General features: G+C 39.9%; 1 protein-coding gene across 2 annotated transcripts in view; it reads right to left on the reverse strand.

Moving 5' to 3' along the window:
- Positions 1-13,432: 13,432 nt before the first annotated feature.
- Positions 13,433-16,002, reverse strand: part of n4bp2 (NEDD4 binding protein 2) — a 97,457-nt gene continuing 94,887 nt past the window's right edge. Inside the window, exons 15-16 of one of the 2 annotated variants that reach the window (XM_060824677.1) lie at positions 15,741-15,864; positions 13,433-14,114 (exon numbers count right to left, since the gene is read on the reverse strand). In XM_060824677.1, coding sequence (XP_060680660.1) covers positions 14,069-14,114; positions 15,741-15,864 — 170 coding nt within the window. In that variant the 3' untranslated portion in view covers positions 13,433-14,068. Of the gene's footprint in view, positions 14,115-15,740; positions 15,865-16,002 lie in introns of those variants that run through there. The other variant, XM_060824687.1, reaches the window with a different exon arrangement.

Genomic DNA, 16,002 nt, shown 5'->3' on the forward strand with positions numbered 1-16,002 from the left:
AGGATGAGAGGATGATTTCCCCTCATGGGAGAGTCGAGGACCAAAAGGCACAGCCTCAATTTAAGATTGAGATGAGGAGGAATTTCTTCACTTAGAGGATGGAGTGTCTTTTGAACTCCTTGCCACAGAGGGCTGTGGGAGCAGAGTCCTTGTATATATTTAAGGCTGAGATAGATAGATGCTTAATCGGTGAGGGAATCAAGGGTTATGGGTAAAGGACAGGAAAGTGGACTTGAGGAGTGTTGAATTAGCCATGATCCTAATGAGTGACAGATCAGCTTTGAGGGGCCAAATGGCCGCATTTGCTGACATCAATGCATGCGTACTATGCCGCAATTTGAATTGTGCATTGCTGGATTTCAGGAGGATGTGGCAGGAGTGGGGGAAGAGAGTTGAAATGGGAGGTGAAGAGAATTGGGGAGGGTGGGATAAAGTCAGTCGAGGGGAGGTAAAGGATCAAAACGCGTGGTGCTAGAAAAGCACAGTCAGTCAGGCAGCATCTGAGGAGCAGATAAGCTCTTCATCAGGAATGTGGGTGCGGGGACCCTAAGGGGGCTGAGAGATAAATGGGAACGGGGTGGGGCTGGGGAAAAGGTAACCAGGAATGCGATAGGTAGATGAAGGTGGGGGTTGGTGGTGATAAGTCGCAGTGGAGGGTGGAGCGGATAGGTGGGAAGGAAGATGGACAAGTAGGACAGTTCAATAGAGCAGTGCCAAGTTTGAGGGTTGGATCGGAGATAACATGGGGGTAGGGGAGATGAGGAAACTGATGAAATCAACATTGATCCTGTGTCGTTGGAGGGTCCCAAGGTGGAAGATGAGGTGTTCTTCCTCCAGTCGTCAGGTGGCTAGGATTTGGCGATGGGGGAGGACCAGGGCTTGCGGTGTGGGAGGGAGAGTTGAAGTGGTCAGCTACAGGGTGGTGGGGTTGCTTAGTATGTGTCCCCCAGAGATGTTCTCTGAAATGTTCCGCAAGTTGGTGTTCTGTCTTCCCAATGTAGAGGAGACCACATCGACAGCAACGTACACTGTAGGTGAAGTGTTTGGATGTGCCGGAAAATCTCTGCCGGATGTGGAAGGCTCCTTTGGGGCCTTGGATGGAGGTAAGGTATGGGGACAGGGTTTACACCTCTTGCAGTGGCAAGGGAAGGTGCCAGGAGTGGAGGGTGGGTTGGTGGGGGGGGGCGTGGACCTAACGAGGGAGTCGCAGAGGGAACGGTCTCTGCGGAATGCTGAAAGGGGCGGGGAGAGAAATATATCTCTGGTGATAGGGTGTGATTGTAGGTGGTGGAAATAGCAGAGGATGATGCACTGTATCCAGAGATTGGTAGGGTGGAAGGTGAGGACCAGGGGTGTTCTATCCATGTTGCAGTTAGAGGGGTGGAATTCAAAGGTGGAGGTACGGGAAGTGGAGGAGATGTGCTGGAGGACATTGTTGACCACATAAGAGGGGAAATTGCAATCCTTGAAGTAGGAGGCCATCTGGGATGTTCGGGAGTAGAATCAATTCTCCTGGGAGCAGATGCAATGGAGGCAGGGGGATTGGGAGAAAGGGATAGCTTTTTTATGGGAGGAGGGCTGGTGGGAGAAGGTATAGTCCAGGTAGCTGTGGGAGTTGGTGGGTTTGAAGTAGACGTCCGTGTTGAATCAGTCACTGAAAATGGAGATGGAGAGGTCCAGGAAGGGGAGGGAGGTGTCCGATATGGTCCAGGTGAACTTGAGGTCAGGGTGGAAGGTGTTTGTGAAGTTGATGAACTGTTCAACATCCATGTTGGAGTATGAAGTTGCGCCAATACAGTCATCAATGTAGTGGAGGAAAAGGTGGGGAATAGTGCCAGTATAACTGTGGAAGATGGACTGTTCCAATGAAGAGGCAGGCATAGCTGGGGTCCATGCGGGTGCCCATGCCTACCCCTTTGGTCTGAATGAAGTGGGATGATTCAAAGGAGATGTTGAGGGTGAAGATTAGTTCAGTCAATCAAATGAGTGAGTCAGTGGAAGGGTACTGGTTGGGTCGACAGGAGAGGAAGAAACAGAGGGCTTGAAGGCCTTCATCATAATGGATGGATGTGTACAGGGACTGGATGTCTATGGTGAAGGTGAGGCATTGGGAGCTGGGGAACCAAAAGTCACAGAGGAGGTGGAGGGCATGGAGTGTCCCAAATGTACGAGGGGAGATCCTGGACCAAGGAGAACAGGATGCTGTCATGGTATGCGGAGATAAGTTTGGTGGGGCAGGAGGTGATGGGTCGACTGGGGTAGCCAGGTTTGTGAAATTTGGGTAAGAAGTAGAACTGGGCAGTGCAGGGATCATGAACTATGAGATTGGAGGCAGTGTCCTCTACATTGGGGAGACTGGGTGCCAACTTGCAGAACGTTTCAGAGAACATCTCTGGGACATACACACTAAACAGCCCCTCTGCCCTGTGGCTGACCGCTTCAATGCACCCTCCCCCTCCATCAAGGACATGCGAATCCTGGGTGTCTCCCACCGTGAAATCCTAGCCACCTGACAACTGGAGGAAGAACACCTTATCTTCTGCCTTTGGACACTCCAACCAGATGGAATTAATGTCGATTTCACCAATTTCCTCACCTCCCCTACCCTGACGTTATCCAAGATCCAACCCTCCTACTCAGCACCACTCTCTTGAACTGTCCTACCTGTCCCTCTTCCTTCCCATCTATTCGCTCCACCCTCCGCTCTAATCTACAATCATCACCCCCACCTGCATCTACCCATCACATTCCTCGTCACCTTTCCCAGCTCTGCCCTCCTCCAATTTATCTCTCAGCTCCCTTGAGACCCACCCCTCCCCACAATCCTGATGAAGAGCTTATGCTCGAACTGTTGACTGTCCTGCTTCTCGGTTGCTGCCTGACCGGCTGTGCTTTTCCAGTGCCATGCTTTTTAACTCTGATCTTCAGCATTTGCAGCCATTACTTTCTCCAAGGCGAGGTATAGACAGTCACGGTGGGGGTGGAGCAGAGGCAGGGAGATCAGGAGGACCCTGGACGTGGGATGAATGGGGGGAGATCAGGAGCCAGGAGAGAACTAGAGGGGAGGTTTGGGGTTTGGGGAGAGAATGTGGTGTGGTGGGGGGTGCAGGACAAAGAGACCCAAGAAAAGAGAGCCCAGGAATGGGATAATGTAGAAGGTAAATGGAGGGGTAGAGGTCCTCCTGGCTCTTGGTGTCTCCTTGTCACCCCTTCAAAATTGTGCACACTTCCTTGCACATATGATGTAATGTGCAAATGGCATCAGTGTCTGGAACCGTGCATGCCCCAATTAGCACTCATGTGTAGATGCCAGCAAACACTGCCTGTCTCTTTTCCCAGGGTAACAACCCCATCTTCTCCATCTAGCCAGGTAAATGAGGTCCATCAACATTGGAACTATTCTTGTCAATCTGTTCTGCATCATCGCTAAATGCCTTAACATTCTTCCTAAAATGTGACACAATACTCAAATTGAAGCAGAACTAGAGTTTTGTAAAGGTTCCTGATTTGTAATCTGTGCACATATCTATAATGTTCAGTATTCTTTCCCACCAAAGTTAATGATGTGGCCATATATTGCCAGGACCATCTGCTTCTGCACACTTTTAGAATTGTATAATTTAGTTTACATTACCTTTCCTTGGAACTTCACACTTCTCTGCATTAAGTGCCATCTGCCATATATCCATCTATCCCTAGCTTATAAAGTCATTGAGTCATACAGCACGAGTTGGACCGAAAGGTATGCAGACCAGATATCCTAAACTGATCTAGTCCCATTTGCCAGAATTTAGCCTATATCCTTCTAAATCCTTCTTGTTCACATACCCAACTGGATGCCTTTAAATGTTGTAATTGTACCCACCTCCACCAGCAGTTCACTACTCTCTGTGTGGAAAAGTTGCCCCTCAGGTCTTTTTTAAATCTGTTCCTTCTCACCTTAAACCTGTGCCCTCTAGTTTTGGACTCCTCTACCCTGGGGGGAAAAAAAAACCTTGGCTATTCACCCTATCCATGACCGTCATTATTTTATAAACTTTTATAAGGTCACCGCTCAGCCTTTGACATTCTAGTGAAAACAGCCGCAGCCTATTCTGCATCTCCCTAAAGCTCTCCAATCCTGGCAACATCCTTGTAAATCTTTTCTGAACACTTTCATGTTTAACATCATCTTTCCAAGCAATGAGACCAGAATTGAATGCAGTATTCTAAAAATGACCTTGTTGGAAGTCTATCAATATTCTCCTCAGTTCACATTTGTCTCGTCTGAGAATTCTGAATTTCTACTCTTGATACTGAGTGCAGATCATCAGCACAGATCAAGATAAAAAGTGATACTCGTACTGATTTCTGGGAAGCCTATTATATCGCTTCCTCCAGTCCCACAAACAACGCATCATGATTCTTTCTGACTCAGCCAATTTCCTATCCATGATGCCATCATCCCCTTATTCTACTTGCTGTAGTTTTGCTGACAAATCTATTTACAGGACTCTTTATGAAAAAAAATGTTTGGAAGTCCATTAATATCACAGTAACTGCATTATCCTCATCAAACCTTTAAATCTTAGCAAAAATACCTCAACAAAATCAGTTAAATGTTCACCTTGCATGACATAAAGAAGCGACTGAATATTAGCTGAAGCTTAGAGGCTTGAGTAAATGGGACATCAGTGAGGACAGCATTCAGTAATTGTGAACATAAAGAAGGTAGAGACGAAGATTGCTGCAGCACACTCTGTCCAGGTGATAACAGCAAACAGTGGAAGGCATAGGATACTACAAAGCCTATGGACCTGGACAACAGTAATAGTACTGGAGAGTTATGCTCCAGAATTAGCCATGTACCTACCCTAGCCAAGCTATTACAATACAGAGACAACACTTGTATCTGTCTGACAGAGCCAAACTTTGTCTTGTGCACAAAAAAATGGGAGGATTTCAGGAAAAACAACAGGAGGGGGAGTGAGAGGAAAGAATCATTTGGCGTCCCCTTGAAGAGAACACTAGCTCAGCGAGGTAACTGAGTTTTCCCACTTTATTCCGAGACTTGACGAGGCAGAGGTACAAGCATTTGTTTATGTTTCACGCAGTTAGCACAGCAGTCAAAGTGACCAGTCCAACATACACCCTTATTATTGCAGAACAAGCTTTCAGGGAAAGCTCACAAAATTTACTCTGTTGTACCTCAAGAATGCACCACTAATTATGAGGTGGTAAAACAACTATCTGGGTGTAGTAGTTAAGTGTCAAAGCCATAACATCAGAAATTACATACCCTCAGGGAACAACCTGACCATAGGTAGACATAGCTAGAATTTGAAAGCCTTTAAATAGCTGGTTTCTGACCATTCCTACAAGCACTTCAAACAGGATCCACTTCAAAAATTAGTTGTGAAATAATTCTCAAGGTTTTTAGAAACACCATCTCCTTCCCAATAAGAATATCAGCAGAGAAACAGAGAGGGCCTAGGCCCAGGCTGGTTGCCACCTTGACTGATGATTATGAGCTGATTCACCAACCTATGTTCCAGAAGAAACCCTCCTCTGCTGAACCCCAACCAAATGGGGAGAGTGACAGGAAACTGGGTATCCAAGGGAGTCGTACAACAGGGCAGTGAATCCTTCTGCTAATTAAACCAACAACCGAGAAAAGCTCACCTCATAGTCTGTTAAAGTAGGAGTGACAGAGAACTCACAATTTCCACTATTTAAAGAAAAATAATAACAATTTATTTATTCCTTCAGTTTAAAAGTGAACATTAAACAGCTATTCACAACTGTAAGCCCTCCTTTCTCTTAACTGCTTGTTATCTGCCTCCAACTCTATAACAATATACTGTTCCAATAAAAGTTGTATTAAAATTACAACTTAATTTCAAAACCACACAACGGCTGTCATCTCAGGTGTACTCTTTCTTTCAACTGAAATCTCCCTCGGTTATCTTCTGTATTTTACTGCAAAGATGTTTCATAGGAAAAAGGTACCTTTGATGGAGAATCTTTTGAATAGCAGTCTCTCTTGATGGCAGTTGTTATCTGTCTAACTTTCTAAATGTCTGCTTTTTTATACCTCTACTGTCGGATAGTCTCATTGGTTTGAGGTGGACAAAAACAAATTCAAACTCAATTGGGTTTTAGTATCCTGGGGCATAATTTAAACTGATTTGACAACCATTCAAATTTAACCAAACTGCAACCAAGACTCAGGCATTTGTTTCAGAGCCAAATGTTACATATTTTCAATTTCCAGTACACTGAGACTGCTAGCTAATCATATGACAGGTGCTTGTAAGCTCTTAGTGCAAAACAGCCTCCACACTCTCTTAATGGTACAGTACACACCTTCAACTTAATAACAGGAGTGAAGGAAATGCTGGGGCCTTCCTTAAGCCAGAAAACATGGTGTTGAGACAAAATGTGAGGACAAAAAGCCCAGTGTGTTTCAACTATCAAAAGGTAGGGCACATCCAGGCTAAAAACTGGAGGCTACAAGAAAACCTGATGGCACAGAGAAGCCAGGCTATACCGCCCTTGCCTACATGATGGTGAATATGGGAAAGCCCCTCTCTTAAGGCAACATTCTGATCAGCCAGGCCCAGGTTCAGGAGATGATTATTTAAAGGCTGGAGCACCAACTCAGAGCCGAGCAGCAGTAACTAGAGCTCCCAGTTGTTGTATGCACAAGACAGACTGCTCTGCTTTGACTACAAAAGTTAATGTAGTGACCACAGGAAATTCCTACCCGATACCTGGCTGGAAGACTGCATAAATAAGTTAGGTAAAGCAGCCTTTATTACCAAGATAGATTTATTAAAAAGATGCTAGCAGGTTCCCATGACCGCCCACATAAAGGAAATCTCTGCCTTTGTAACTCCAAAATGGGTCTACTCATGTTGAATCATACAATCCAGACTCCAAAATGCCCTTGCCATCTTGCAAAGGCCAGTGAAAGAAATATATGAACTGTTTCGAGAGGCCATTCCAAATATATCACTGCAATTGTATTGCTGACAGACCTAGTATAGGATGAAAGCAAAATATTATGGACTGAGTAATGCCAATAGTGACATTTTTGAAAATTTGAAGGCTATTTTAATAAATGAACCTGCGACTGCAGTTCCAAACTTTAACCAAGTATTTTGAAAAGCCATAGTGTGCGACATCAGGTAGTCACTGTCCTCTTTCAGGGAGGTGAATTGGAATAAATACACCAATTGAGTGCTTCTTCATAAAAATACAAATAAGCATCAGATATGGTACTCCAAAGTAGGGAAGTAAACTCATGAGTTATTACTGGCTTTCAAACACTTCCAGATACCGATCAAAAATAGGTACAGAGTGACCATAGTCACCATCATGACCATGATGCATTAACGTTTATGGAAAAACTTAAGACCCAGATCATTAGGTTATTCTACTGGGTTCGCTCCTTCAACAATACTTCTCAAAAATATACCCAAGTTACCAGAAATTGAATATGAGTGTAGATCTCGCTGTCAGAACTGAGAGAGACCTGGATGGAACTGAAGTGATAGAACTGACCAAGGTTAGGGGAATGAATGGTGAATCTCTGTTGTTTTATTTATTATTTCCTTCCTTACGAGTAAATCACATTTCATTACTCATGCAAGTGTCATAATCATATGTCATAACTCTGGATCGCCTATGCACGTATTGAATATTAATTGCAATATTTCTTTTAAAAAGGTCATATAATCAAACAGAAAAAAAGATCTGCTGGAAATCAGCAATTGCTGGAAAAACTCAGGATGCCTGGCAGCATCCGTGGAGAGAAAGCAGAGTTAATGTTTTGGTTAATGTTTTGAAAGAGAATGAAAAAGGTAAAACTAAACCTGAAAACCAAAAGGTACCCCAAAAACTAAGATGCAGACTTAAAACAAATGTCAAGAATCATTCTTAGAAAAAGAAAATTACTTTATGTTCTTGTGGTGCTTCATGTCACCAGAATGAAATTCCACCTGTTGATTGTTCTCAAACTTAAAAGTTGGAATGGGTACAAATTGACTCGCAAATAAACAAGCATAAACATGAAATATAAACACCTTTATTCAAAATTTGTAAAATACATCATGTTCTGAGAAAAATAAATTCAAATATAACTCGTCTGATAGATTTAAAAGATTGTAAAACTTCAAACAATGAGTTAAATATTAAATAAATTAAAACTTTTACCAGCAGCTTTTTTAATGCATTGTTAAAAAATACATTGTGTAAATTCTGTAATATTTGGTCCTTATGGCTAGTGTGGAAGATTAATGTGATTACGTGATTTTTGTAATGAAATAATAAGATGAAGTTATAAAAGTCAAATGAACTAAGTTTTGTTGTCAGAAATAATCAGTAGTCTGGTAAAAGAAATTCACATGGTCTAAAATATCCAAATACATACTGAACATTAATTTCAGAGTACCCTGTCCAAGATTGACCTTGGATCAATAATGGGCATAATTTGCACGTTAGTCATGATTGTGGTTTGATCTCAACCCATAAATTCAGTGAAAAGCATTTACATATTGTTGTCACACCCCAAATGTCTGAAACCTGTCAGTAACCTTTAAGTTCACTATTAATGTTAAAAATAAGTCAAGACAATTTTTTTAACATGCAATTATATAAGCAATTTTTGACAGTATAATTTTGTCTTCAAACAAATTTGATAAAGTGAAATAGAAACAATAATCCAATAATTAATAGAATCTGGGGTGTATATGCTGATCTGCCACTTGAACATATTAATGCAAAATTAATGAGAATTCTTGCCGGACCATATCATTCTGGTTTGAGTTCACAGTATAAGGTCGCATTTTAAAAAGTGTTCGAGCAGTCTAGAGGACTATATAGGCTCTTAAATATAACTTTCAATATTTTTAATGTGAGGAAAAAGCATATGTTTTTTCTACATTAAAACTGATCTGACTGAGAAGGGAGCTCTCTTAATGAACCCAAGATTCTTATTCCTAATCTCTTATCTGCTTGAGAAGATTACCAAGCATAATGGCTATGCTTTACTAATATGTAAGAAATCCAGCTTTTTACATTCCTCTGGTTAAGTCATGGAAAATTAGCTGATACTAACTTTTGCAACTGAATGGAAAGTGCACAAAAACTTTAGCTTGGAGCAGTATTGTTATCAGAATAAAAAACATCGATTGCAAAGGGATCAAAGATAAATCGCATACACAGAAAAACAGAAACTGCTGGAGAAACTCAACAGGTCTGCCACCATCTGTGGGGAGAAGGCAGAGTTAACATTTGGGGTCCAACAACCCAATGGTTTTGGTTAATTATCTTTCAAAAAAGACCAGAGGAAAAAAACTTTCCATAATGATTTGGAATAGGTAAAATATTTAACTGGAGATTCATCAGCAACCATTCTTTATGTATGTACTGCGACATACAAAAGTGTTATTCTATCACATATTATATATTAGGCACACAAAATAAAAATGTCAAACAAAAAAGCAGATGCAAGAAATCCTAAATATAGAAAATGCTTGTTATAAATGATGATCTCCATAACTCTCTCCACAGATGCTGCTTCAGTGTTTCCGTCATTTTTTGCTTATATTAGTAAATATTTATTTTATTGAAGAACAACATGTAATTAAAGGAAAAAAAAACAAGGAAAAAACACAGAGTGGAGAATCTGCCAGAATTAAACATTCTCTTCAAAGGGCTACAGAGAAAGACTGGAAAACAAGTGTTTCACAATAAATACACTGAAGGGATTCTCCTAACTTGTGTGCTCAATGTCATTCTGTGAAAAATGCAAAGTTAGTTTACATTTTTCTAAATAACCCAGAAAGATTAACAAGAATAAACAGTTGAGGAACTGATCTTGTTGCCATTCCTCTTTATAATAACCACATTCTTATATCTGCATCTAGCTTTATTAAAATCCATCAAATAAACCTTAGTAATGGATAACCTGATTTTGTCAGAAACATACATAACACATACACAGATCCATCTTTTTGGTATACATAATTATTTAATATAAATTGACTGAGTACTAAGTGCCTTTATAACCTTGTAAATATGGTTGATCCTTATGTCTGTTAAACTTGTGAAGATAAAATAGCAACTACCTCCTTTCATTAAACTGTCCACTTTTTAAAAATTCCATTATTCTTTGACAAGATATGCACATCACCAACAAGGCCAGTACTTAATCCCCATCCCTAATTATCTTTGAACTGAATGGCTTGCTAGCCTATTTCAGAGGACAGCTAACAATCAATCATATTGTTATGTGCCTGGACTTGCATATAGACCAAACCAAGTAAAGGACATTCGTGAACCAGATGGGATTTTACAACAACTGACAATGATTTCATGGTCACCACTGAGACTAGCTTTATATTTGAAATATTTTAACAAATTAGTAATTGAATTTAAATTCCATCAGTTTCCATTAGTGGGATTTGAACTCATATACTTAGTATTTTAGCCTGGCCCTCTGTATTACTGATGAGAGAACGTTTCTGATATACTGTCTTGTTCAACAATTAAACATCTGCATAGTTAACATGATAGAAATTTAAAACCTTATTTAAGCATTTCGTCATTGTTGTGTACATACAGTTTGTACTACACTTCAAATAACATTTTGTCTAAAAACACTTTCACAAGTTTAGTTATGACCGAGGATACAGTATATTTTAGCTTGAATATAGAGTGCTAAAATATTGCTTTATGCTTAATTCCTTACAAAGTTATCAATCTTAGCCATAAAGCACATGGATCCATGGGGGAAGAAGAATAAGAGAGAGAATCTCTAAGATTCATATGGAGCATAAAACTCAAGTACAGGCTGAAACACAATGTATATCTTGGGAAGTAAGCTACAAAAGTACTAAAATTTCAATTGTCTGAGCTGGACATACATATTTAGGAATGGACAAGTGTGTACTGCTTTCAGTTTGCTGAACAATAAAGCAAACTACTTACCTGAAGAACAAGTTTATACATAAGCTCAAACCCACTGCTAATTTCAAGAATAACCTTTAAATTATTTCCAAAATATTCTCCCTCTGTTCATTATCAGCAATGCACAGGATTCCAACAAAAAAATGTTGCTTCATCAGTGTGGGAATCCCTGAAAAGCCTTTCTTCTATGTTTAAAGGTATATAATTTACATATTTAAAAGATCAACCTGAACTGCTAATATTTAAACATAATTGCATCATTGTAAATTATGTCAGAGAAAAGTCAGCGATTAAACAAAATGCACCATTTTAAAGTAATTACAAGTTTAATAAAACTGCAAAAAAACTATTTATTTCTAGCTAGCTTGTAGAATTATAAGATTAACAATGACGTCTTTGTTACATGTTCCATGGTGCGCACATCATTTCTATTTCAACAAAATGCAAGTCTATAGCATTGCTACAGCAGGAGACTACTGAAAACTTGCTGAATTAAAAAAACATTGAAGATAGGTTTTAAATAATCTTTAGTGATTAAAGTGTTTTAAAAAGTGATGGATCTCCATAAAAAAAATGTACAAATCCATCGAGAAGATTTAAAATAGTAATTCATAGGATTCCTGATGAAGGGTTTATGCCCGAAACGTCAAATTTCCTATTCCTTGGATGCTGCCTAACCTGCTGTGCATTAACCAGCAACACATTTTCAGCTAAAATAGCACTAAGCCAATGTATACAAGTATTTTCAATTAGAAAATACTTTCTGCATGGGAACTTTACATATTTTTATAACAAAATAGCAGTAAGGGAATTTTACTTACTGAAAAGAATTACAGAGCATAGCAGCATTACACCCAATGCAAATTCTCAACACCTTTTCCCACCTTTATTATACTAAACTTAAAAATGCGTGAATCTTTACTGCTTTAAAACAATAATAAATACCAGGTACAGTGAAGAACTTTATTAGTTAAAATTTATGTGTCACATTTGCAAACACAAATTTTGTGCAAAGGGCTACAAAATTACAAATTCAATTTTATTTCTTAAAAAGGACTTATTTTGTTGTGGTTCTGTTCACCGAGCTGGAAGTTTTTGTTGCAAACGTTTCGTCCCCTGGCTAGGCGACATCATCAGTGCTCTGGAGCCTCCTGCGAAGCGCTTCTTTGATGTTTCTTCCGGTATTTATAGTGGTCTGTCCTTGCCGCTTCCGGGTGTCAGTTTCAGCTGTCCGCTGTAGTGGTTGGTATATTGGGTCCAGGTCGATGTGTCTGTTGATGGAATTTGTGGATGAATGCCATGCCTCTAGGAATTCCCTGGCTGTTCTCTGTCTGGCTTGCCCTATGATAGTAGTGTTTTCCCAGTCGAATTCATGTTGCTTGTTGTCTGCGTGTGTGGCTACTAGGGATAGCTGGTCGTGTCGTTTCGTGGCTAGTTGATGTTCATGTATGAGGATTGTTAGCTGTCTTCCTGTTTGTCCTATATAGTGTTTTGTGCAGTCCTTGCATGGTATTTTGTAAACTACATTAGTTTTGCTCATGTTGGGTATCGGGTCCTTTGTTCTAGTGAGTTGTTGTCTGAGCGTGGCTGTTGGTTTGTGTGCCGTTATGAGTCCTAAGGGTCGCAGTAGTCTGGCTGTCAGTTCTGAAACGCTCCTGATGTATGGTAGTGTGGCTAGTCCTTTTGGTTGTGGCATGTCCTCGTTCCGTGGTCTGTCTCTTAGGCATCTGTTGATAAAGTTGCGTGGGTATCCGTTTTTGGCGAATACCTTGTATAGGTGTTCCTCTTCCTCTTTAGTTCAGTACACCAGAACTGCAAAAAGAGGAAGAGGAACACCTATACAAGGTATTCGCCAAAAACGGATACCTGCGCAACTTTATCAACAGATGCCTAAGAGACAGACCACGGAACGAGGACATGCCACAACCAAAAGGACTAGCCACACTACCATACATCAGGAGCGTTTCAGAACTGACAGCCAGACTACTGTGACCCTTAGGACTCATAACAGCACACAAACCAACAGCCACGCTCAGACAACAACTCACTAGAACAAAGGACCCGATACCCAACATGAGCAAAACTAATGTAGTTTACAAAATACCATGCAAGGACTGCACAAAACACTATATAGGACAAACAGGAAGACAGCTAACAATCCACATACATGAACATCAACTAGCCACGAAACGACACGACCAGCTATCCCTAGTAGCCACACACGCAGACAACAAGCAACATGAATTCGACTGGGAAAACACTACTATCGTAGGGCAAGCCAGACAGAGAACAGCCAGGGAATTCCTAGAGGCATGGCATTCATCCACAAACTCCATCAACAAACACATCGACCTGGACCCAATATACCAACCACTACAGCGGACAGCTGAAACCGACACCCAGAAGCGGCAAGGATAGACCACTATAAATACCGGAAGAAACATCAAAGAAGCGCTTCGCAGGGGGCTCCAGAGCACTGATGATGTCGCCTAGCCGGGGACGAAACGTTTGCAACAAAAACTTCCAGCTCGGTGAACAGAACCACAACAACGAGCACCCGAGCTACAAATCTTCGCACAAACCTTGAAGGACTTATTTTACTCCGTCTCACTAATAGTTCTAGTATCCCACAAATTTTACTTTATACCGACTAAAGATAATCTTTCTGAAATTCAAGGGATGGCAAGGAGAAATCCTTTCAACTGTAGCATGTAGGTGGAGTAATCAATGAAACAAATTTTAGCAGTCTTGATGTTTCAGAATGGACAGTTCCTAACCTGTACTGATATTTCAAAATACTACAAAGAGAAACTAAAGGATTAGGACAATTATTTAAAAGAAATTTTAAAAAGGTTCAATCTTATGATGAGTATACTTATCAGAACAACATTTCAGGTTAAAATATGCCTTACCCCAGTACAAGTCAAATAGACATACTTCAACATACCATAATAAAAGTTTCATTGTATTCAATGCTGCTGGAAATCCCTGAGTGTTGCCACTTAAAAAGAAAGCACCACATGCTTAAATGCTTGTTTTGATGCAGTAACAATAAAACCACGAGATAGTTGCATACTTTCAGAATTGGGAAGGATTTTTCTCGTCAAATCATTCTTTAATTCAACTTGATTTTCACAACACCTTGCTGTAGCTCGGTGAATCTAAAACAAAACAAGCACGGATTGAATCAATTCAGTTGCCATTTGTAGCATTTTTTGCCACAGTGTCAGAAGATTGCAGAGTTTAAATTCCACCCCAGAGACTTGAGTATAATGAACTTGGCTGATACTCCAGTGCAGTATAAAGGAAATATCGCACTGTCAGAGGGGTTATCTTTTAAATGTTAAAAACAAAGGCCTTGTCTGCTGTCTCAGGTGGATGTAAAAGCATGTGATGCAATTTTGATTGAGAGTTGTCCTCAGTAACACAGCCAATATTTATCCCTTAATCAACATTTTAAAAGACAACCTGATCATTACTGCAATGGTCTTTGTGCAAGTTTGCTAGACACAAATTCTCACCTACATTTTATGCTTTAACCTTACTTAATTCGTTATATGATGCTTTGGAATGTCCAAAGTTGTGAGGTGTCATTTAAATGTAAGACTTTTTTTTAAATAGTACTCCCATTAATTGTTGCATTTAATAGCTGAAAATGCTATACTTTAAATAATTAAGATCATATTCAAATTAATGCATTCGACTAAGCACTTGAATTGCATCATAACAACAGACATTAATCCAAAAATGCAAGACTACATTTCCAAACATTTTCGATTAACCATCTTTGCTGAAAGCTCAAGTGGTTTATTTTCTTATTAGTATGTTTGCAATAGATTCCACTACCCCTGCCACCAAGAATAGTCACAAACAAGACCATTTGGTCAACAGCCAAAAGTCACTCATTGTGGGGATGTGGGTACAAGATTGGAGAGTGTTATATAGCTGTGAAGGAATTTAAAGAGGATAAGCTTAAACTATCATGTGCATAGGGTAAACAAACAATGTAGGTTATTAAGTTCAAGGGTAGCAGGTAATTAGATTTAGAATAGTTCAGTAATTGGACTGCTGCATTTTGGAAAGTTAAAGTTTTTGGAGGAAGGAACATGAGAAGCCAGTGGGGAAAACACTGGAGATGACAAAGCATGATTAAGGATTTCAGTGACAAAGAAGCTGCGATTGAAAAAATGTTGTGATGGTTGAAAGAAGTTGTATTGTGATTTATAGGAAGTGGAGTAGTATTAAACACCAAGTTATTGCACGGTTTGGTTCAATGTTTGTGAATGACTTGGGAAGAAGAGGAGAAGAGAGTTCCTAGGAGAAGCTGAAAACAATGTCTTCTCCATAATCACTCCAAGGATAAAGTATTCCCACTATCAGAGTGTTATCCTGCAATCTTTGCTTCTCTTAACAAAAAGAACTGATTCAGCATTGTATTATTCTCTTCCGTGCTTTGCAACAATGCATTTTGAGAAATTGAGACCACACAAATTTTTAAATGAAAATATTAAATATAATTTATTTAAAATCAGCATGATTGTTCCTGCGTACCCTTTTTTCATAAATAGGAGTCTAATCCAAATAGATTTATGAGAAGTGGTGTTGGCACATTGAAGGACAGAAACAATAAGTTGCTGCTTCAAAGAAGGACTTTTTTATTCTTATTGTTTTGGCAGAAAATAGAAAATATGAAATTTAAAACAGTTGACAGTGAGTAGGTCAACTAAAACATTACTCTTATCTGTTTTAACTTTCATTCTCTAAGAAGCTATATAGCCTAAACATACCTGAAGTTGTGGGTTTTGAGGTAGTCAATAACAGCTGGTTTAATACGTGCTACTCCTCCTTGGCTATGGCTTCCCCTTCCGGTTATGACAGTCAGGTAAGATTTACCACCTTTTTGTTGGTATTCTGAAATAAACAATTGTAAAAGTTGAAGCAGGTCTTGTCACTTCATGAATTAAGAAATGCATAAACAATGGCCTTCAAGCATTCTAATGGTCTTTTCTTGTTAAGTGTTACACAAGCTAGGCTCTCAGACAGATGGGT

This window comes from Hemiscyllium ocellatum, chromosome 1, assembly GCF_020745735.1.
Source record: "Hemiscyllium ocellatum isolate sHemOce1 chromosome 1, sHemOce1.pat.X.cur, whole genome shotgun sequence".
Classification (NCBI taxonomy): Eukaryota; Metazoa; Chordata; class Chondrichthyes; order Orectolobiformes; family Hemiscylliidae; genus Hemiscyllium; species Hemiscyllium ocellatum.